Genomic DNA, 23,593 nt, shown 5'->3' with positions numbered 1-23,593 from the left:
CTGAAGCCATTTGTCATCACTGGTGTGCAATAAGTCGACCAACACAGTTCCCTGTATCTGACCTATGATAGGAAGCAGAAAATAGACTAATTCTTTCAACAAGTTCTGTCTCATACTTATTAAAAGTTCCATCTTTTAATAGCTTTCAAAGCTTTCTTGCAGAGTTCATTCTCATGGTCTGGAAAATTGATTCTATATTTATTTCTGACTTTGAGTTTTTGGCATGCTTAATAGTCGCTATGCTGGAGTAATAAATTGTCCGACCATATTGTCATATTGTACCATAAATACACTGCTGTCCCACAACAGTTTAATTGACTTTATATCCTCTGAGTGATAGATGGGCTAATCTGGAAAAAAAAAAAGTCTGGCAAAGATATGAATTACTGCAATGGAACGATCAATTATATGCGGCATAAAAGTAAATGAGAATTTTAGAGTTTTGGTGGTTGTTTGTAAACTGAGACATAGAGAACACATTTATCTTTATTTTTAAATTCATTTGGAGCAGTTTTGGTATGTAAAATGTCCACATATTATACATACTATGTAATGTACTCTAACAGTTCTCTCAGACTGTACATTGTTGCATTGCTTTTTCTCAGACACTGTTTCTGAGGCTTCGCTTTGTGATTCCAACTCTTCAAGGCCCTCTTCCCCAAAAGCTTTATGTGCTTTGATTGGTCAGCTGTCTGAAAGAAAGCTAGGCAACGCTGGTTATGCACTGTAACCCTTGATCTACGAGTACAGAGTTTAGAGATGGAGCCTTAAAACATGTGACTCTAGTAAGAAAAGAGGTACTTGTTCTGCTTTGAACGCATGTGAAAATCGCCAATAGGTAAGCATTATGCTAACATACATGACTAACGGAAGAAAAGTATGGATTACAAATGAGGAGTTTTCGGCATGTGAAAAGCTTTCTTTTAGGAGAGAATGCCTCACTCACTTAATGACAGGGAGAAATCCAAAAAGCTTAACATGTGCTCTGTAATTGTTTGACTTCAGGCTGTAATTGATAATAAGCTAATTTGACTTTTTGGTAATTAAATGAACAAACAGTAAGTCTCTGTCTCTGTCAGACTAAAATGAAGCAGTTGGAGCAGGAGGCGCACCAAGCAGCTGGACAAATATTCCTGGTGACCAGCAACACTCAGCTACGAACAGTACGTACCTTTATGTGTGTACCTGAACGTCACGTGCATCAAAATCTATGCTTCTGTATTTCGAAATCGCAAGACCTTCACACTTTCTTTAAATGTAAAAATGGGAAATGTTTGCAATGCAAATGGATTGTTGATCTCTGCATGTATCCATGTGCATATATGTTGCATGAATACAATGTGTGCATTTTTTTTGGTATTGTTTACTATTTGTTTCATTGTTGTCTATATTGCGGATTTGTAATATTTGAAGGTTCTGTTTGAGAAGCTGCGCCTCCATGAGCGCTGTGAGAACAAGAAGCTTCCCAAGACCATCAACAAACAACAGCAGTCAACATCAGAAGCTGCAGTACGGCACACAGACACAAACACACACATATGAGACTTTCACCCTCAAATCTCCTTTAATCAAAGAAAACCAGGTCAATCTTATTTGATATTTCAATCTCATTTGATATTCAAGTATTAGTTTGTGCACAGACATATTCATTCAGATTAATCTGGAGGAACAGCCCTAAATCATATTAAAAATACATTAACACACATGCACACTCAATGTCCTGGCGCATCAGTGCTTCTGCAAAGCACTGTACTTGTGTACATAACAGTTATCAGACAAAAGGACAACAAATCTTGACGTAAAACGCACATAACTACAGCGGATTTGCCACAATCAAGAAATGCAGTTACAGATTGTGTTAGATGTTACTTAGAAATTTCCAGTGAGCTCTGCAATAAATGTTTTAGCTAATTTTTGTCCTATTTTGTTTCAGTTGTTGCAGCTTCAGGACCTGCATCCTCTGCCAAAGATCATTCTGGAGTACAGGCAGGTCAGTCATGTTTCCAACCGCTTTCTGTTACTTAAGGCTTAAAGCAAAAGCAGTTCTTGTCATCAAAATCAAATGTTAAGATTAGATAATCAGTTTATGTTCTGTCTTTCAAGGCAGTGTGCAATTAAAGACCATCAAGTATGAGCCTTGATTTTACAGTAATCTATTGCTGCATTCTTGCCCCCAGGTTCATAAAATCAAATCCACTTTTGTTGATGGGGTTCTCTCATGCATGATGAGCAAGGTGAGCCTACAGCAGATTTCACAAAAATGTAAACTTATTCACGCTACACACAGTCACCTAAAGGATGTCTTAAACAGGATCTTTCTCGACAGAGTTGGATCTTTCACTCACTCTGACGTATAGATTTATCTAGACTTTTCTCCTTGAGGCTGGAACAACAAAAACGAGAGTGAAGCCATCAGTTGCTGCAGGCTAGAAGGACTCAAACAGATCCCATGACTTTTCCTTTCCCTTCAGTTTGATTCTGTGCTGGTGTTTAGCGCATTTCCAGAGCTGTTTGGAGCAGCTAGCACAGGAACATACTGTTACAATGCTACAAGATGTGGTTGCACTAGAGCGCACTCACAGGTCTGTGTGGTTCAGCTGTAGTAACGTAGTAGTGAAACGTTTTGGCTAAGTTGGACTAATGAAGCTGTTGGTCCTTTTATCTGCCACTGCTGTGTGAAATTGGCAGAAGAGAAGTATAGCTCCCCGTCTGACTGTCCCTCCACACGATCCTCAATCGAGCCTGGTGTCTGGGAGCAGCAGCTTGTGTTTGTCAATCTGTGCTTACTCAACGCCGCAAATGAGTCTGTCTGGCAGTCTCTAGAGCTGTTTGGCTTCTGATGGTGGTGATTCATTTGGTGGTCTTTTGGATACTGTGGGCAGCAGTCCCAGCTAGAGAAGGACAAAAACAAAAGTGCGTATCTGTACTCGTAACCTATATTTTCGTGGTCAGGTTCAAAATTACATCCAAATTAGGAGCATGCGGTATCTTCTGTAAGGAACAAAAAATGAAGTGTAAAGTGAATAATATGGCCGAGAAGGTTGATGCATTCATTTCAGTTGGCTAAAAAGACATGGAAATTGCAATATCCATGGTCTACTTCACAAAGTAATATTTAGCCTAGCATGATTATAATCACTATTTTTCTCTTAGATCGACTTCTAGCAACATGAAGCACAATATATACTACTCTGTTACTACTAACATACTACTAATAGGAGATCAGCTGCTGTTGACTGCGGTTACCTTATTTTCTAATTCGTCAGGTTAATATGTTTGACTGCAACCAGATGTTTGTTTTACGTCAATTAGCAGCAGCCCTGAGCACAATAGGGTTGTTGTATGTCCTACTTATTGCAGCAAAATAACTGGCACCACGGACTGCAAACAGCTTGTTCAAATTGGACGTGGTTCTGTTGATGCCTGTCGGTCCAAACACAGAATCTCAGTAATGATGGCAATGAGGATGGCAGCTGTTGTTTTCAGGCTGAATTGGAGCTTTATAGATGCATTAGTGATCACATAGCTGACTCAAATGCGTATTTTCTGTATTTGTATTCTGTTTCTGATTGGTGTATTTCACTGTGCTTGGCAAAGTTGTCCAGTTTTACATTAAATGTTGTTGGTAATATGCTAGATTGACATTTTCTTATCATGTCTGATTCATGGTTAAGTCACTTTTAATGTCTGTTTTTCCTTACACGGCAGAACTACATTTCCTCTACATGGTGCCAGACGTGTGCTGTGACAGGAAGAATCTCTGCAAAACACCCTGTAAGTATAACCTACCTGCTACCCTAAAAAAATCTGTCACTTTCTTCATTTCTATGAGTATTTTGAAATCTTTGAATAAGTTATATACGTGACTAAGAACAGGCTTGAGCTGCCATAGTGAGTGGAGCTATCCATGGTGCTGAACCAGGACAAGAGGTCACTACTTTTACTTTCTATGCAACAGAACGGAGTGAAGTTCCTTTGCATTTGTACAAGTACCAAAAGACCCCATCCAAATACAATAATGTAAACGGAAAGGCTCAAGTGCATGCAATAATTTAAAATGACCAAGTTAATGGTTAGTAAGTGAAGTTTACTCTTCCTGAGGCAGAGAGAGGGACGAACACTTTTTTATTTCTGTTCTAAAATTTCTGGTAATTTTTCTGATTACTAAAATCTGACACAAACAATGAACAAATTGGTGCAAACTTTCAATAACTGGCATTTTTTTTATGCTTATTGGAACAAAACCCTTTCGGTTGGTACTTAGAGTGCATTGAGGTTTAGAGACACAGATGGACACGTAAAGGTCTTCTGCTTGTTGGTGTGTAAGATCGTACCAAACAGATGGAGGCTGCCTGGGTTTTCTGCACTGTCAAAAACACAAGGCCTCTTTATGTAACCTTCAAAAATCTCACAAACACAATTTTTTTGTTTTCTCTACTTTCGTCCTTTTTATTGCCCGTTTCTTTTGCCTTTAGCTTCTTTCTTGCTTTTTTCTGTCCCTCCCTGTGTCTCTCTAGTCAAAGAAACCCTTTGATGAAACTGACTGGATAGTAATTATAAACATGCTTACACATGAATGCTGCGTCCTCGTAGACACAGATGTTATTGGATTGTTATGTAACAGCAAGCTGGAGCTGGTTTTTGTGAGCTGTATTACGATGAAAGACAGCAGACCAGTGTTTAAAACATCAGTATGAATAACGGTCTCTCAGACAGGCAATAAATCTGGTTGATGAATAGCATGTAAACTTAAAGGGGCTTTATAGAGTCAAAGAAGTAGTACTGCTTAAATATTCATAGTACCTTCAGCAGACACACAATAGGTGAAGCACATTGATGAAATTTTAAACCTTAGAAGGAATATTTCCATTAAGTACATCAGAATTGAGATTTTCTCCATTCTTTCTTACTACTTTTTTACTACTTCTTTTCTCAGCAGCTACTTTTTACGCATAACCTACATTTTTACTTTTCCTTTGTACCGGGCTGCCACTGGTTTTAGTTGCCTTTATGACATGAAAATCCTGGTGCGGATACTTTAAAGTTGGTTGCTATAACTACCACACCTTTCAAAGCCTGTACAGCCTTTGAAAAACTATCATTAGCAGCTGTATTATGCATGCATAATGGTGAATTAGCTAAAACATACAAAACCCCTGATATTGTCCTTCAGAATATGAGTCTGGGGCAGAAAACAGCTTGATTCAGACCTTCTTCTAATTACAGTATAAGTGGTCATAAAATCAATTTGCTGAATTCCAGCGCTGAACAAAAGCCCAGAGATAGCAGGTCGGTTGTAAGATGTGGCACCGAGGTCGTGGATTTCATTAAGCTGTAATTAATTTGCTTCACGAGGGAAACCTGTCACCTGCAGTGTAATAGGTCTGGGCTTTAACTAAGATGTATTTATATCTGCATGATCCCAGTGTTTGACTCATGCTTTTCACGAGAATTTGACCTTTAACAAATATTGCTGTTATTCTCTCTGGCAGAGGCATTATGGGATAGACGTAATTTGTCTCTACTGAGAGTTTGTTGCATAAAGAACAGCTTGATAGTAAATTAAATAAAAAATCTTCTTAGAGGTGATACATTATGTAGCTGAGGTACCTGTTTTCTGTTTTTACCACTGTCTATTACATCTTCAAACACAACATGCTGAAGAATACATTTACAACAAACACGCCACTACTAGGAAATGATTTGTCTTTTTTGTACTTGTCACCTTGGTTATCACCCTCCCTCTTTCTCCCTCTCTCTCTCTCAGCATGGGGTGGTCGATAGCTCATTTCAACATTAGCCAGCTGTCAGGGTCCATTGGTTCTGTCACCGAGTACTGCTTTATTTCTCACACTCACACGCGCACACACACACACACACACACACACACACACACACACACACACACACACACACACACACACACACACACACACACACACACACACACACACACACACACATATATATGTAGCCTTGAAGACATCGAACTTTTCTAATCTCACTGACCGTTTAGGGAGCAATGTGAGCAACACACTGAATTGATACCGCTGCTGAATGATATATGTGACTGGTGGGTAGCTGCATTTTAACACCGCTCTGCTCCATCCGCTCAAACACAGATATGGGATTTGGTTGCGCATCCCATTAAGGTTGTGAATGTTTGTGTAGTTGTGTAACTTCTTTCCAATTGCAAACAATGCAGAATACAAAAATGTCACAATTAAAAGATTTACCTCCATGCTAATTCTTTGATTTGCAATAATATGGATTGTCTTGGTTGCTAAATGATTACTATTTATTTATTACCATAAACATCTACTGTGGTGTCCCCAGTTTGATCCCATTTGCTGCATTTTATGCCTGTCTTTTTCTATGTTTCCTCTTGAGCTCTATTGTCGCTTTCAATAAAGCCTAAAAATGCCCTAAAAACTATCTAAAGGAGGTTTGTTACTGACAGAACATAGACTGACAGCTCAGGTTAAAAGCTCAGAAGCCCCCTCCAAGTATACCAGACAGTGGATATAGAGTGCCACTACAAGCTATTCATTCCCCTTGGAACTTTTCTCCTTTACTCCTTTTAACATTGAACACTTTCCAAAAAAAGCTCTATCATATCAGAATCAAAACAATTTTTAACATAAAAGGTATCAATTAATCACAATGATTAAACTTTGAATCAGCGATTATGTGAGTATTTAGTGACTTATCAAGTGACTCACTTAATTTAACACAGGTGCAGCCAGTTGGTCATGCAGTAAATGTGTCTTGAGTGATTGTGATGTAAACACCACCTGTATCTGGAAGGTCCAGTCACTGATGAAACTTTGAAAACTTGAGACTTGTTGACATGGGCTTGATGTGGCCAAAGGTGCATCTACTAAATACTGACTTTAGATGGGTGCGTACTTTTGCAGTCATTGATTTTATCTTGATAGTGATCATGATTCAATGTGGGAAAGCAATTGAAGGGAGAAAACATCGAAGGAGGATGAGTATTTTTTTACATCCAATGTTGCATTAATGCCAAAACCCATATTAGAGAATACTGCAGTGTAAACGAACAGGTTCTCTCCTGACAAACTCAGCCAATACAGAGTTTTTTTTTAAAGTATTTTTGATCAGCCTCAAAGGATTCTAAAAAGAAACTGCACATTTGTTGTTGTTGTTTTTCTTGAAAGCTAAAAACATAATTATGAAACTTGGAAGCATAACAAAGTGATACTTTTACCATCTACAACCATCAATCCAAAGTCTCTAAATGCACATCAAACACAGAGCTGGACAAACATCAGTGGCATTCAATAAACAGCTAAGAGCAAAGAATAATAGTGTGAGCTATCTTACATCACAAAGGGCAAACTATTTATTTGTCCATAAAACATACGACTTTGATCAGATCACAGGAGCTAAGAGCTAGTTCTGCTCATTACTATTCTGATCCATACAGCTATTGGCACAAAAACAATCAGGTGTTTTTCTCCCACAGGCAGTGTGTTCATCTCACTAACATCAACTGCATTTCCATCTATTGCTACCATTTGAAGCTGTGAAATAATTCATCTCTTCAAGTTTTCTGTTTGCTTGTTACTTTATTTTCAAGCATTAATAGTCTTCCTACCAAGAGGTTATTGGATATTATGACGATTTTAGATAGTGGAGGTCAGCAGCCATCAGAACAATTTAAAATCATGTATCTGTTGTTTACTTTCCACATAAGTAGAACTGCAGTTAGTCGAATAAATGATGCCGACACTAACAATGTGTCAGCTTTTATTACTTTGTTCATGGGTTTGGTAGAAATGTGTATTTCTGTAGAAGTTGCACGACTGACTTAACCCTCGTGTCGCCCTGCAAGTCAAAATTTTAAAGTTCGAAAATGTGGGGCAAAAATTAAAAAGTCACAGTGGAACTTCTGATGTCCACATTTTCAACATTTTTGGTAAATCTTTGAACATTTTTGGATGGGAAAAGAGGAAACGTTAAACATGTTTTTTCAGAACATTCACAAAAAATCAACCAAAATCCAGCGAACTTCGCTGGATTTTGGTTGATTTTTTTGTGAATGTTCTTAAAGAAAATATTAGAAGTTTTACTTATGTATATGCGATCATTTTATATATTTTAAGGATTTTTATGCCAAGTTTTTACTAATTTTTGAATATATTTACAAGTATTTTCTTGTCAAACTTGTATTTTTTATAAAATATAACTTTTATGGAATTATTGGCATTTTCTTCCTGAAGGTTTTGCAAATTTTCAGAAATTTGGGGGATTTTTTTTGCTGAATTTTTGTATTTTTTCAGACAAGGAAACAATATTTTTTGGTGCCTGTAAATGAAGACAACAGGGGGGTTAAATGATAAACCCTTTTTTACAATTTATAATTTTCAGTTTAGACATACAGCCTACATTCAGTTCCTTTATGCCTATTATAAAATAATTCTTTTAAATTAAATTAAGCGTCTTATTCATCACGATTTAGATTCACTCTTCATTATTCTCGTAATGTAGAATAGAATGTGCTGGTAGTTGATAGGCTACTTACTCAGTGATCATTAACACACATCGCACTCCTTTAAACAGGAATGGCTGCAGCCCATATAGTAGCTGGATTTGAGTGTCGTACAGGAAAGTGTTCTTCCACTTACTACTCTGTCCACACATCCGGTTCATATACACGCACATTCAAATGAGGAGTGTTGCAGAGGGGTTTAGCTTTCATCTCTTGCGGGTTCAATCGAGGTGAAGCCAGACTGCAGTAACAAAGCGGTGCCTGAATTAAAGCAGGACAGCCATAAAACTGGTGCTGATTTTAAAGCGCTGTGAGAAGAGACTCTTGCTGTAGAGAGAAGTGGGGCTTTTCTGTTCTGCCTCGTCTGTTTTTATCTGCTAAAAGCAAAAATATGTGCAGTCTGAGCCTCTGTGTGTCTGTCTGTTTATCTCTCTCCTTCAGTTTTGTGAAACTCCACCATGTCTTTCTTGTTCTCTCCATCTCTACTTTCCATCCAGCCCTTTATTCTTTCCCTCACATATCCATTCAGTCACATTAACACCCTTAACGTAGTGAAACCAAAGGAGGCAAATATGATTAAACTTCCCCCCTGCACCTTCATCCCGACTGGTTGGAGCACTAAGAGAAGAAACAGCGTTCGGATTGCCAGGTTTTTGATGCAGTGCTCTGCCTTGCATCATCTGTTCTCTCTATTCCTCTCCCTCTGCACCTTTATGGCTTTGAAAGATTTATACACTCCTGCCTCCCACAAGTGCGTCAACCTCGCTCAGTCACTCATGCAAATGCAGAGAAAACAGATGTTAACATGCTGTCCTGCTTTAATTTTTTGGGCTCATGTCAAAGCATTGTTTGCTTTTGTGGGATAAAAGGTTAAAATGCAATGGATGCCTTAAACGGTTTCTGTTTTATCTTTAATTTCTCTCTTTGCTATATTCATTTTAATGTATTTGAATCCACAGCAAGACTCAAAATATTTATAATACAACATAGAGATTTTTTTTTTTTCACAGATTATAGACATGTATTCCTTACCCTACAATTACTCTTTAATTGAAGTCACGTTGATGATGCATCAGAAACATGTTTTGTTCCGTTGCGTGTTGCATATTGTGTATTTTGTCAAATGATTGTGCTGCAATGTCTATTCCCAAACTGGCAACTAAATTTCCTTTAGGGCTTGTCAAGCAGTTTCGTGTTTGTTTAAGACTGCTCTGCATTTAGTCCCTAAGTGTTTTGCACAGAAAGTCCTCCCAAGGCTGATCTAAGCACTTCACTGAAGTGTGTGTCATGCCCTCTGCTGACTCACTGGATGTGTTTAACACAGTCTGGTGCATACACAGACAGAAACACACTTTGGCATATACAATTGCACGTCCGCTATTTCATTTATCAACATGTTAGGCAATAATGGAGGGCATAGAAAGAGAGTAATTTGGACAGTGATATGTTCTGCAGACCTTCCTTCCTCCTCCGCAGGTGCAACTGGGCACAACATTGAGGAAAGGCAGATTATGTTATTAGTCAGAGAAATACAGGATCAGCAGGTGGAGTCAGGATGAGTTTCAGCAATGAGATCGTCTCATGTGCTTTAAAAGCAGCAACAGGTGAAGTGAGAGAGATTTTGAAGTTCCATAATAAGCTGTCAATGACAGCGTAGGGAATATCTTTGCTTCTAGTTACATTGCACAGTTAGAAAACTGCTAATAAAAATACATTTAAGATTCATTCTTCGTCTTTGTGTATTTGAAAAGACTGATTTTTCTCTAAAAGCATCAGAACATGATAAAGTGCGTAAATTAGACTGCATGCAAAATATCCTTTTTATTTTACTCATCAAGTGGGGAATAACAATATTAACGTTACTTGGTATTTAGTAAAACTCTAGTAAAGTTCAGTCATTGTTCTGGATTTTTCTGCATGGAGGTATTTTCGCATCTTCAAAGAGGTTTTAGTCACCCGGGAATGAAAAATCACCAGCGAAAAAATGATAAGAATGAAGAACATAATTGTTCAGTGGTGTTTTTATTTACTAAAGAATGGACATTTTTTTCTATCAAATGGTCAGAAATAGTAGAAAAACAAATGGATTTTGTGAAATTAGGCAACACAGACTTTGTATTGATATGCTTCTTCGCTTCAAATGTGACTTCAGAATGGGTTTGACAGCTTATCATACATCCTGAGGACAACAAGCATTACTTCAACTGACTTCATCGTTAATTGTGGAATCTGTGAGAAATTGCTTTTAAAAGTGATGTTCAGAAAAATCCAGAATTTTGTTCACCCTTCAGTCACTCACCTTAATAGCTAATGGATGTGCTGGAGTGTGGGCTTTTGTCACTCTTTCTCTCTCCATGCTGAGCAGATGGAAATTGTTGTTTGTGTGTGTGTGCGTGTGTGTTTGTGGTTGCAGTAAGAATGGAGGCAATTTAGCAGTGTACGTGCATGCACACAAGCAGACATGGTTTTGAGTGTGCATATGGACATACATGTGCACTCGTATGTGTGCGTGTGTTCTGTGATGAGTCATTAAACTGGTGCCGTGTGATTAAATTACCCCACACCGGCACAATGATTCAGTCGTCCCCATCTGTTTAACAAGGCAGCGCTCCTCTGAGACTCTCCCTCTTTCTCATCGTGGGCCACGTTTACGTTCATGAAAGCGCTGGGGAAATTTGCGGCTCACCTTTCATTGGATTTGCACTCGCAATCTGTGCGTAATTATTGCCAGATGCACTGATGTAGTAATCAAAATCACGGAATAGAACCAGTCACTTCGGTGTTATGTACAGCATTAACAGTCATGCCATGTGTGCCTGCAGTAAATCACACCCAAGCTCAATAGACCTGGCCAGATGAGCTCTTTATAAATGTATTTTTTTTATAAGTCTTTCCAAGTGAAAGTCGGGATCAGAAGGTGCAGTTTGGTGATCTATGTGAGTTCTGTAAAGTGATGCTTCATACAGACAGACATCAAAAGGTTTATGTAAAACACAGTAGAAGTCTCTCAAATGATATGCTCTGTGTCTATTGCTCTTGTAATTAAAAAAAAATAATCATGCATCAAAAAATACAATGTGATATGAGTGCACAAAACAAAATCGAACTTTATTCAAATTGGCAAGTTTGTGCAACATTTTTGGATCCATCATGATGTCCACTAATGGAGCTAAACTAAATTCTGTCATCCACGATTCCAAGCAACTTTTGTAGCTGAGTAGATGGATGTTTTCTTTGACTTTTTAAAGTGTTCATTAGGCTTCAGTGTCTTGGTCACTCTGGCAGCGTTCGCTGGCACCAGGTTTGAACCAGCTCGCTCCATTTCAATGATAGACTTAATTCACTACCCAGCTGCCAAAAGGTAAACAGCATTGGAAAGCTGTTAGGTATCTGGTATTACACCCAGCAGAAAGCACAGCGATCTACAAATTGGATGCAGCGCGCTAAAACGTTCACTTCGGTGTGAAACATGCATCTAGATCTGAAAATCCTCCTGAACCAACTCTGTGGTTCATCAGCGTCTGAATGTTCAGAATCAATAAGCCCTTCTGAATTAATCACAGCGGGATTCTACTGAGCCACTTGTTCTGACTCAGCTGACCAAACTGCTAACATCTTGTGGTTTTTCAGATCGCAAAATCCTATGTGCAATTGAAGAAGATTTGGCTAAGCAATCATGAAATAATCCTGAATATTTCAACCAGTGCTACTTTAAAAGCACAGTTCGGTGGATCAGCAGAGGCTTTGGTAACAAGTGTCATTGTCCTTTAAGGTCCATGCTGACCCACTGAAGGACCAATATAAGACCATTATGAGCCCATACTAGGATATAAAGAGAAATTAGAGAATGCAAACATTGGGTTGTTATGTTGAATAAGGAATAATGCTGCTCACGTGTGTAAGTGGCGGACAGAAAACAAAAAAACACAAACACATCTGCATGATTAAGTGGCCCATTCAGAGTCAGTGAGCCCAGGAGAGGAAAACACAATTTGTGTTTGCATGTTTGGCTCACACATTTCATCGTAGTGCGTGTGTGTATGTGACAGGCTAGGAATATTTAATGTTGTGTGTTGTATCTGTGCAACAGAGGGTAATACACAAAAATTTGTGTCAGCTCTGTATAATTCACACTCGGAGATGCAATTAGGGGAGAAGCAACATCAGCCGCCATTTAATGGAGCTCGTCTTCTGCCAGCGCTCATGTGGCTCTGTTTGTCAGTTTGTGTGTCTTTGTAAGGCCGAATGAATGCTTGCTTGCTCTTTGTGTTTTATATTATGTTGTGTTTACGCTGCTGTACATTTATGTATGTTTAAAGCAATCAGTTTGAGACATTTAGAGGATGGGTGAACTAAATGGAGGGATGTGAGAGTGCAGCCTCTCAGACTCCTACAGTGTCCGCTAATGAAATGCTTCTCTGTCCCTCATGGCACAGCGAGGGTGATAATTACTGAGACCGCACACAGAGCAGGCGCCCGTGTGCGTGTTCACATTTTATGTCACATTTATTTGCTAGAAAAACAGTATGCCTGTGCTAGCTCTGTATATGCATCCTGTTTTTACTTTCCTGTGAGTGATAGCGCATATAATTCCTTAATCTGGGAGTTCTGTTGAGGGTGCAGTGACCGGATTTGTCCATTAGGTGACGCCCTCGCTGGAACTGCTGCGGTATTAAATAGACTGCTGAGCAACATTTCATCAGCACCTTGTAAAATTTCTGCCCACTAATTGATTTCTTTGGCACACGCCGAAGCTGGTTAAGTGCTACAGTAATTGCAGTGTGTGTGTAATAAAAGGTTCACTATTGATTATTCGTCATGTTCATCCTGCGTGTTTGCGTTTGAAAATGACAAGCACTGAGCGTCTGCACTGCTGCCCGTGTCCATGGGTGTTCCTGTACATGCTGGCTAGCTCAGAGGAGATTGACTGTGTCTATAAATGTGTTCAAACTGTACACTCAGCAGTGAGCTGAGCTAGCTGACCCAGACAGTTTTATATTTTACAATTTCTCGTTCATCCTGTCTTAAGCTGTAATGACTCATATACTACAGTCTGCCCATCTCTGATGATATCTATAAATGATTTGATTCTCTTCCTGCTTTTCTTTTTGCCTTTCATCTCTTGAGCTACTATTCCTGCTGTGCCACTGCTTTGATTGTCTTTTCTTTCTTCCCATTTCTCCTTTCTCATGCTAAAATCCAACTTTCTTGTTAGGCTCAACTGGAGGTTATGATTGCAGATGAAAGCAGAGACGTTATTCACTTTTGCAGGACGATCAATAACAAAATATATTACCATTGGTTAGATGGTTTGAACCTAACGTGTCACAGCAGGTCTTTGTGTTTGTCGTAACTTGTCAGATCTTCTCATGTGTCTCTCGATCACCCCATGCAGCTTTGTGAGTTCTGATTGTGTGCAGCAGTAACGGAGAATTGTGTATAATGTCAAGAAAACGCTCCTAATTATCCTTGGGAAAAAAAAATCTAATATGCTGACAGTCTCTCAAGTGGTTTTCTGCGCTCCGTATCCTGTATGTGCATGTGTGCATCTTTATTGATTTATGCTGCCGTCACTGCGCAACACTGCATGATGGGAAAAGCTAAACCTTCCCATGTGACACACTGAATCAGCTGTCACATCACAGGGCAACACACCTGCACAGCAGACACGCACGTTTCTAATTACTTGCACCTTTTTCCATTCACTCTGCCTCAAACGCACACTCCAGGTCACGTAGCTCATGTAGGTGACTGAACGCAAGTGTGTGTCTGTGTGTGTGGTGTATCTGTGTAGCTTATCACTGGTGCCTGGCCCCTAATGGATTCTTTCCACTGTCCACACCCTGCCACTGCAGTCCTGTCTCTCTCTCTCTCTCTCCTGCTTTGTCTGTACCTCTCTCTACCTCTTGTAAATAATGAATTAGTGGTAGAAGCAGAGAGCTGTTTTTTTTTTTCTGTCTAGATCACACACAACTATGCCACACACACTCACTGTAGGGTCAAACCACACGTGTACGGATTTGGACCACGACTGGGAAACACAATTTTGCTTTTATGTTTTTTTTTCTGTATGTCGATATCATTTTATTTTCTTGCCCGCTCTCTCCAATCTCGTGTGTTTCTGTGTTCACCCTGATCAATGCATGTCCTTGATAATAACCTTTAGTATCCTAATATCTTTCCACACCCTGTGCTGCTGTTGTGTGTGTGTGTGTGTGTGTGTGTGTGTGTTTGTTTCAAAGGGTGGATACAGTGGGATTAATAGGGATTAAAATGGAACTGCTGAGTCTGAACCTGCTTCTTTCTTCTCTCGGTCGTGTTTGTGTGCTGGCGAGCCTTACCACTTTTCCACTTTTTCCTCCTTCAGGCAAAAGAAAATCCTGCATATGTGAAATTTCGCGTGTGTCTGTATCAGCAGTGTCTTGTATTACTCAGCGGGTCGATGCAGGGTGAGCCAAGAGCCCAGTGAGCATCAGGCTGTTCCTATTTTAAGATGTGTGTCTGAAAACTTGAAAGATCTCTGCTGTTGGCTCTCAGGATGGCTTTCTGCTTTTCTTAATGTTAGCAAAGCAGTGGTATAGGAATGCCACCAAGTCATGAAATTGAAGGAATAAGGTACAGGACATTTTAAGAGATGCAGTTGAAGAAACGGACAGTCTGGGGCTCTAATGAATTCAGAGTAAGACACTGGGCTCATGAGGGAGCTTTCCAACCTGCCAGATGAATTTTCCAACAAAAAGTCACGTTTATTGTCTGTGTTTTTACGACTTGGTTGGTAGTTAGTTGTTTGTCTCTGCAGGTTAGCCGTCACAGAAGCAAATCTGAGTCAAAAAGCAACATTTACCAGGCAGAAAGTGATAAAATAAATGCTTTAGATGAAGAAATATCATGGGAAAGAATGAAAAAGTCATTCATTGGGACAGTATTGGAAGTCTTAGCTGCAGAGAAGGGGTTGACTGATAAGTTGTTTTTTTTCCCCGTGCCAATAGCAATTATTAGTTATTAGGAACCAGTATACTTTTGCAGTATTTATGAAAATCTTGGTGCTAAAAATCAGAAGAACATAAGCTCCAACAACAAAAACACTCGATGATGTTTTACACATGTTTAATGAAAAGACATTTTACTCCTTTTCCTTCATTGTCGATTGCCAGTTAGTCATGATGTGTGACCAATCAATTCATGCTGTAGGCTGGAAATTGGTGGCTACAGATGGAGGCAGCTGCATTAGAGCCAAAGTAGTGCATTTTTAATTCATTTGATCAGGAATCTGTTTTTGTTTTTGTTTTTTTTAGTATTTTTACAAACAATTACTGATAATTGCAAAAATGCTCAATATGGGATCCAGCAATCAGCCAGACTGATTTGCAACAATTTTGGACTCATTTGTATAAAGAGCTAAATTAGTTTATTTAGGAGTTCACGGGAGATAATAGTTGATCTGTACGATGCAGTGTAGAAAAGAGGAAGGGCTACATCCAGTGAGTAATGGGACAATGCTACAGGATTGCTAGCTGTTCGGCTGTACTTACAACACGTGTGTTCTCCCAAACTAGAACTTCCAGGCCCTACCGAGGCAGCCGCTTCAAATCACCAAGAAGCAGTACATCCAAGGTAAGCTACACACACACACACAGAGAGAGAAACTCCTCTCCTACTCATTTTAGAGAATGAGACAATGATAAATGTCGAGGTGTGTGTGTGTGTGTGAGGGAGGCTTCTCCTGTGGCATACAAAAACTGATGAGCAGGGAGCCAGTAAAGGGGGTTTATGAGGATGATAAAAGTCTGCAGCAGCATAAAGCCGCTCACTAAAGCGTCATGGGTGTTTCGTTGTTGTGTGTCTCCCCTCGCTGTGGCCGTTTCATGTTCTATTTATGCCATTTACGCCGGTCTAAATTCACACAAACTTGAACCAGATGTTCCAATCACCCAGAAATGCTCATCCACAATGTTCCTTTAATTCACTGCAGTGCCACTTGAAAATGTGCACACACAGTATAAAAGTTGATGCAAACATTTGTGAAAATGAACAGCTGTTCTTAATTGGTCTGCCTGTGCAACATGAAGCACATCACGAGGTTCGTCAAATGGCATCTCTGCCTTCTTTCACGTGAATTGTGTTCTCCTTAAGACAGCTTAGGGAGAGCATTATTTATATGGACGTAACCATCCACTTGGCAATTTTAGATCTGATCACTTTCCCAGCAGTCATTCCCTGTTCTCAGGAGTCTTCTTGTCATTTTTTCTTCTTCGAAAAAGTTTTAATTACCTTTGCTTGGCCTTGTTGTACAGTGATAAAGAAATGTTCCACTGACACTAGGGAAAAACAGCGTGACTTTTAATTTTGTGGAACAGTTGCTCTACACTCCACAGCAATTAGATCACAACAAAAATACAGTCCATGACAGAATTTGTCCTCGGCCTTGACAACACTCTGTTTTGTCTTGTTTGTGTAATTTGTGAGCAGCTATAACTGTTCAGAGTGTTAAGGTCTGCTTTTGAGTTCATGTAAAAGCAGCTGGACTTCCTGAGAGAAAAATTAGTTCTAAATGAACAGTAGATTTTCTGAATATAAATTCTGTTAACCCTCGTGTCGTCCTGTGGGTCAAAACTGACCTGTTTTAAAGTTTGAAAATGTGGGGAAAAAAATCTATATTTTCACAGTGAAACTTCTGATGTCCACATTTTCAACATTTTGGGGAATCTTTGAACATTCTTTGGTGGAAAAAAAATAAATATTAAACAAAAAAAACATCAACCAAAATCTTGGTAGATTTTTTTTGTCAGTGTTCTTAAAGAAAATATCCAATGCTTTACTGATGTATATGTAATCATTTTAGATATTTTTAGGATCTTTTCGGGATATTTTTACTCATTTTTGAAAATTTTCCTAGACTTTTCTTCCCACATTTGGGGGATTTTTTTTTTTTTTTTTTTAATAAAACTTTTAAGGGGAACTTTTAAGGAATTATTGGAATTTTCTTCCTGAAGGTTTTGGCCTTTTTCATAAATTTGGGGAATTTTCTTGCTGAATTTTTGGATTTTTTTCAGACAAGGAAACGATATATTTTGGTGCTCATGAATGAAGACAACAGGAGGGGTAACTAGATAGAAACATGGACATTCAGATACTTATGCGATAGAGCCAAACCAATCTATGTGGGCCAGGGAAAAGTAAACCCTTGATTGTGTTTTTGTTTTACCCATCTACCAAATTTGGTTCATCTATCTATCTGGAGAGCGCTAGTTTAATATTTGCCTGCTTCGGGTTACCACATTAGCTGCTGTCTGTGTGTCCCAAACACAGGCCAAAAAAATTCTCCGCTCATTCATGAATTAAACATCAAAACAAGTCCATCCATCTGTTGGCCTGAGAAGCCCATACTGGCTCCACTGTCAGTCACAGCCAGTGGTGCCACCCTCAGCTTTATGTCTCTATTTCTGTCCAGTATTCTCTGTGTTTCTGTTTTTCCTTCTCTCTCTCCCTATTTGAGTGATTCATAGGTGCTGCTAACATCAGCAACTCTCCTCCTCCTTCACTCAGATTCCCAGAGCTCTGGTCATCAAATCCTCTCCAGCCCCTGCTTCATCCCTCATATCATCCCTGCTGTCCCTCCATCAGCATCCCCTCTTTCCTCCCTCTCACATCCCTCTATCAGTTATCACTTTGTGTCTTTGGGTTCAAAGTGGCGACACTAATCACAGCTGGTTGTGCCCCAGTTTGCATGTGAGTGTGTGTGAGAGCGCGGCCACATTTTCACTGTCAGCATGTGTGCGTTTGTGTGTTGCTGCTCTAGTGGCATTTTCATCATGCTGATGTGGGATGTGATGGTCCACACAAAGTGATGCTTGTTATGGGCCCCATCATTTCTCCTGTGCTAAGGTCAGCACTTCAGTCCGGCACCTCGCGGCAGAGAGTGCACTGACAGACTGGTCCTGATTGGATTCTGATTTTCCTCTAAACGGAGCATCGCAGCTCCATAACTTAACCCTTCATTAAGTCAGTTAGAAGTGTTAGCGGGTTTTATTGCTCCTCTAAACGCCCAGCTGCTGACTGTCTGTGTTTCCTCTGTCTGCACCAGTCAACTGCAGAAACTCACACCCAGGATACTAGAACCTGATCGCTGTGTTATTCTGTTTGCTGTCAATAAATTTGTTGTTAAATGCGCTGTGAAAGGCATCCATATGTTACACGCTAATTTGCTGCGTTTATTTATGGAAGGACAGTTTAATTAAAAATTCTATCTAATATTGCCCATAAGCAGCATTTCTATCAGAGCTGAGAAGTGACAGAGTGTGACACAATTACAAAGGCATTTGCAAAAAACGCACCTCTTTCCAATCTCCTCATGGCACTTAAACTGTGATATTTACACCCTGTTTTAAAGGATGTACTTAAGAGAATGTTAACTTTTATGTCTCAGAAAGTATTTTGGTCCACTTCTGTTGTTTTAAATGTACTAAATGCATAATGGTGATTTTACTTGCTATAACAATCACACATTTCTGCCTAAAATGAACTGACAGAGGCAAATATTTTTTGTCATACTGCCACAAATTGAAAGGTACTGAAATAATGAGGAGTTTTGTCACCTGAAATGTGTGTTCTGGCTTTTTTAGACCAAGGCAATTTGCTCAGTTTCTGTAAATGAATGCACACTGGAAACGCTCTTGTTCCTGAAAAACAGGCCTTGGTTTTCTTTTACCAGAATTACTTTGAATCTAACCTTGTAAGCAGCTTACCAGAACTTATTTTGCCTTAGTTTACACATTTAAAGTACCATGCACTTATCATAGAGTTGTGATATGTTGAAGTGATTTTCAAAGGTCTGTTTGTGGTCCTTGCAGGAAAGGAGGAGGAGGTGGTGACTGTTCATCCTCGGGCCATGTTCATTCCTCATGAGGGCTGGACCTTTCTCGCTGCAGGTGAGACTGATATGTGATGTCAAATTATGATTCTTTAAATCTTCTAATTTGATATAAAGTAATGAGACAGACGCAAAATAATCCCCTTATTCCAGTTAGTATTGTTTCTGTCTGTTGTGTACGTGTCTAATTCAAGCTATTTTTATTGCAACAATATAGGAACTTTATATGTTTTAAAAAGTTATCAAGTATTGCTCTGGAAACAAACTGCTGTTTATTGTACTTACAGTTGCACAAAGCACTGCACATGTTTTGCAAGTCTATTTCATTCTTGCTTCAGCAGCAATTAGCTGCTCAGGCTTGTCACTGTTGACCCAGCCACAATCTAAATCTAAGGGAGTTGCAGTGCAGTTGCAGTAGCACTAGTTCTGCTTTTGAGGTTCAGCCTTGTGGGATTTGTGCGTGGATATCTGTTTTGGCAGCAGTAAACAGTAAAGTTGGATACGTGAGTCCAACACAAGACTAATTAGACAGAACACTTCTCCACTTGTATTGTACCAACCTTCTCATGCTGACACGACCTCTGCAGCCGTCAAAAGGCCTCTTCCGGGTGTAACAGCATTCTGTGCTCTGCAGTCAAAGAGGGCAGAGCTGGGACGCTGTCAGCCTGGGAGAGCTTTGCATGGAGCGGAGGGTGTTCACCGGCCTTGACAGTGTGTCACACACTTGCATAACCAGACAGATAAACCAGGGTTAGCAGGAGGACAGCAGCAGGATAAGAGCGAGGATCCCACACAGACACACAAAATGAGCCGGGTGGCACTATCGCACCAGCAGGCCAACGCATGCCCACACACACACACACACACACACACACACACACACACACACACACACACACACACACACACACACACACACACACACACACACACACACACACACACACACATTGACTTAGAGGCCGGGTTGCCGTGGAAACAACCTCTCCTAGGGAGCCATCGCAGAGTCACCCCCTGTATGTCCTCCAATGTCCTTCCCAAATTGGAGCAACTACTATGTGTGGGTTTCAACTGCTGTTGCTTTCCAGTGTCCCTCTAAAAACCTCCAACTAAGAGGCATGTCAAAGGTGTTCAGCCTGTGTGTGACTTTGCTGTATTGGAAGAATTTTGTGTGCGTGTTTCTGCATGTGCCAACGCAGATTCTGATCCTCACAAGAATCCAAAACCTATTTTAGTAAAAAAAAAAAAAAAAAAAAAAATCCAGTCTGTTCTACCACAGATAAACCAAACTATTCTTTATAGTGCGTTTTGAACATCCTCCCTGTCCTAGAACAACCTCTTTATGTGTGTCTGTTTATTTTTGCAATTGTCAACTCGGTTATTTTCTGTTGGGAGATGTCTGCTGGTGTGTGGGAGCTGCAGAGAGAGGAAAGAGAGGCTAGCCAAAAAGAGAACAAAGGCAAGCTTAATTCCCTCACCGGGTCTGTTACAGTAGTCCTCTTAAAACATGCAGTGAATTTGGGTTTAGTTCAATTGTTCCCTTTTCCAAGTCCACAGAAGAACACTGTAGGAACACATGCTGTACTTTCTGCAACATACACACGTGGACAAAATTGTTGGTACCCCTCAGTTAAAGAAGGAAAAACCCACAATTCTCACTGAAATCACTTGAAACTCACAAAAGTAACAATAAATAAAAATTTATTGAAAATTAAATAATCAAAATCAGCCATCACTTTTGAATTGTTGACTAACATAATTATTTAAAAAAACAAACTAATGAAATAGGGCTGGACAAAAATGATGGTACCCATAACTTAATATTTTGTTGCACAACCTTTTGAGGCAATCACTGCAATTAAACGATTTCTGTATTTGTCAATGAGCGTTCTGCAGCTGTCAACAGGTATTTTGGCCCACTCCTCATGAGCAAACAGCTCCAGTTGTCTCAGGTTTGATGGGTGTCTTCTCCAAATGGCATGTTTCAGCTCCTTCCACATATGTTCAATGGGATTCAGATCTGGGCTCATAGAAGGCCACTTTAGAATAGTCCAACGCTTTTCTCTCAGCCATTCTTGGGTGTTTTTGGCTGTGTGTTTTGGATCGTTGTCCTGTTGGAAGACCCATGACCTGCGACTGAGACCAAGCTTTCTGACACTAGGCAGCACATTTCTCTCCAGAATGCCTTGATAGTCTTCAGATTTCATCGTACCTTGCACACTTTCAAGACACCCTGTGCCAGATGCAGCAAAGCAGCGCCAAAACATTACTGAGCCTCCTCCATGTTTCACCGTAGGGACAGTGTTCTTTTCTTCGTATGCTTGGTTTTTGAGTCTATGAACATAGAGTTGATGTGCCTTACCAAAAAGCTCCAGTTTGGTCTCATCTGTCCAAAGGACATTCTCCCAGAAGCTTTGTGGCTTGTCAACATGCATTTTTGCAAATTCCAGTCTCGCTTTTTTATGAGTTTATTTCAGCAGTGGTGTCCTCCTTGGTCGTCTCCCATGAAGTCCACTTTGGCTCAAACAACGACGAATGGTGCGATCTGACACTGATGTACCTTGGCCTTGGAGTTCACCTTTAATTTCTTTGGAGGTTGCTCTGGGCTCTTTGGATACAATTCCAACGATCCGTCTCTTCAATTTGTCATCAATTTTCCTCTTGCGGCCACGTCCAGGGAGATTGGCTACTGTCCCGTGGGTCTTGAACTTCTGAATAATATGAGCCACTGTTGTCACAGGAACTTCAAGCTGTTTAGAGATGGTCTTATAGCCTTTACCTTTAAGATGTTTGTCTATCATTTTTTTCGGATGTCCTGGGACAATTCTCTCCTTCGCTTTCTGTTGTCCATGTTCAGTGTGGTACACACCTTTTCACCAAACAGCAGGGTGACTACTTGTCTCCCTTTAAATAGGCAGACTGACTGATTATGAGTTTGGAAACACCTGTGATGTCAATTAAATGACACACCTGAGTTAATCATGTCACTCTGGTCAAATAGTTTTCAATCTTTTATAGAGGTACCATCATTTTTGTCCAGCCCTATTTCATTAGTTTGTTTTTTTAAAATAATTATGTTAATCAACAATTCAAAAGTAATGGCTGTTTTTGATTATTTAATTTTCAATAAATTTTTATTTATTGTTACTTTTGTGAGTTTCAAGTGATTTCAGTGAGAATTGTGGGTTTTTCCTTCTTTAACTGAGGGGTACCAACAATTTTGTCCACGTGTGTATATGAAGAGCGGTTCTTGGTATGGCCAGCAAGGTTTGATATACTTCACTGTATTAAAAACATGTAGCTTTTCAATTGGTTTGACCCTCAAAACAGGATGACTTAAGATGACGTTGAAGGTAAATTCATATGTTAACAGCAGTTACATAATGTGCTGTTCTGCGCTCTGTTATAATGATGGCAGTGTTTTGTTTCATTGGTAGGTTTTTGTTTATTAATGTAGCCAATATGAACCAAAATATTTGAGGCTGCTGGTCCTTAACAGCACAAGGGTTGTTCACCTGTGTATATTTATATATATATATATATATATATATATATATGTATGTAACTCACTTACTTTTTGACCATTGATCACAGTTTTTAGGAGCAAAACTGCAAAAATCACATTAGAATTAAAGTAGGGGAGCAGTTGTAAGTACCTCAGAGAGAAAACATCCAAGCCATTTTAAGGCAAGAAGTGATTATTCCCATAAAGAAAACCTCTAAATGTGTAACTTTGATACATGGTGAGTTTTTAGAAATTTACTTAATGACCAGAGAAGGACATTGCAATTAATATTTAATTTTGTTTTTAATAAATGAAAGACCGTGACCCTAATGAGAATTTAGCGATGTATAGATGATGGATGGATAAATGAAAGAAAAAATTCCAGCGTGAAATATTATCTCAACATCAGTTCACAGTTTATAATATTGTGATATTAAGAGGAGATTACCTTTACTGAGAGTGAGATTAACTGGTGTTTTTCTAGGATAAATGTTGATTTTAGTTGTTCCTCTAGTCCCTCTGAGATATATATAGGATACATCTTCATTTCCTACATCTACATATCCATAGATTATATTAAGCCCCTTTCAAACATACACCCTCTTCCGTTAATGTGAAGGCAAATAAACATGTCTGAACGCACCGAGAGACCAGGTCTCCATCAGAAAAAGTTGCAAAAAAGTTGGTGCAACTAAAACAATTA

General features: G+C 39.4%; 1 protein-coding gene across 1 annotated transcript in view; it reads left to right on the top strand.

Annotated features, from left to right (window-relative positions):
• Nucleotides 1-23,593, top strand: part of poln (polymerase (DNA directed) nu) — a 52,508-nt gene that overhangs the window by 4,523 nt on the left and 24,392 nt on the right. The window contains exons 5-11 of the mRNA XM_051943620.1: nucleotides 1,080-1,163; nucleotides 1,414-1,509; nucleotides 1,934-1,990; nucleotides 2,178-2,234; nucleotides 3,709-3,774; nucleotides 16,072-16,129; nucleotides 19,366-19,443. Of these exons, the coding sequence (XP_051799580.1) occupies nucleotides 1,080-1,163; nucleotides 1,414-1,509; nucleotides 1,934-1,990; nucleotides 2,178-2,234; nucleotides 3,709-3,774; nucleotides 16,072-16,129; nucleotides 19,366-19,443 (496 nt within the window). The remainder of the gene's footprint in view (nucleotides 1-1,079; nucleotides 1,164-1,413; nucleotides 1,510-1,933; nucleotides 1,991-2,177; nucleotides 2,235-3,708; nucleotides 3,775-16,071; nucleotides 16,130-19,365; nucleotides 19,444-23,593) is intronic.

This window comes from Acanthochromis polyacanthus, chromosome 23 (assembly GCF_021347895.1).
Source record: "Acanthochromis polyacanthus isolate Apoly-LR-REF ecotype Palm Island chromosome 23, KAUST_Apoly_ChrSc, whole genome shotgun sequence".
In the NCBI taxonomy this organism is placed as follows: Eukaryota; Metazoa; Chordata; class Actinopteri; family Pomacentridae; genus Acanthochromis; species Acanthochromis polyacanthus.
Note: the sequence above shows the minus strand (reverse complement) of the source record. Positions and strands in the feature narration are given on the sequence as shown.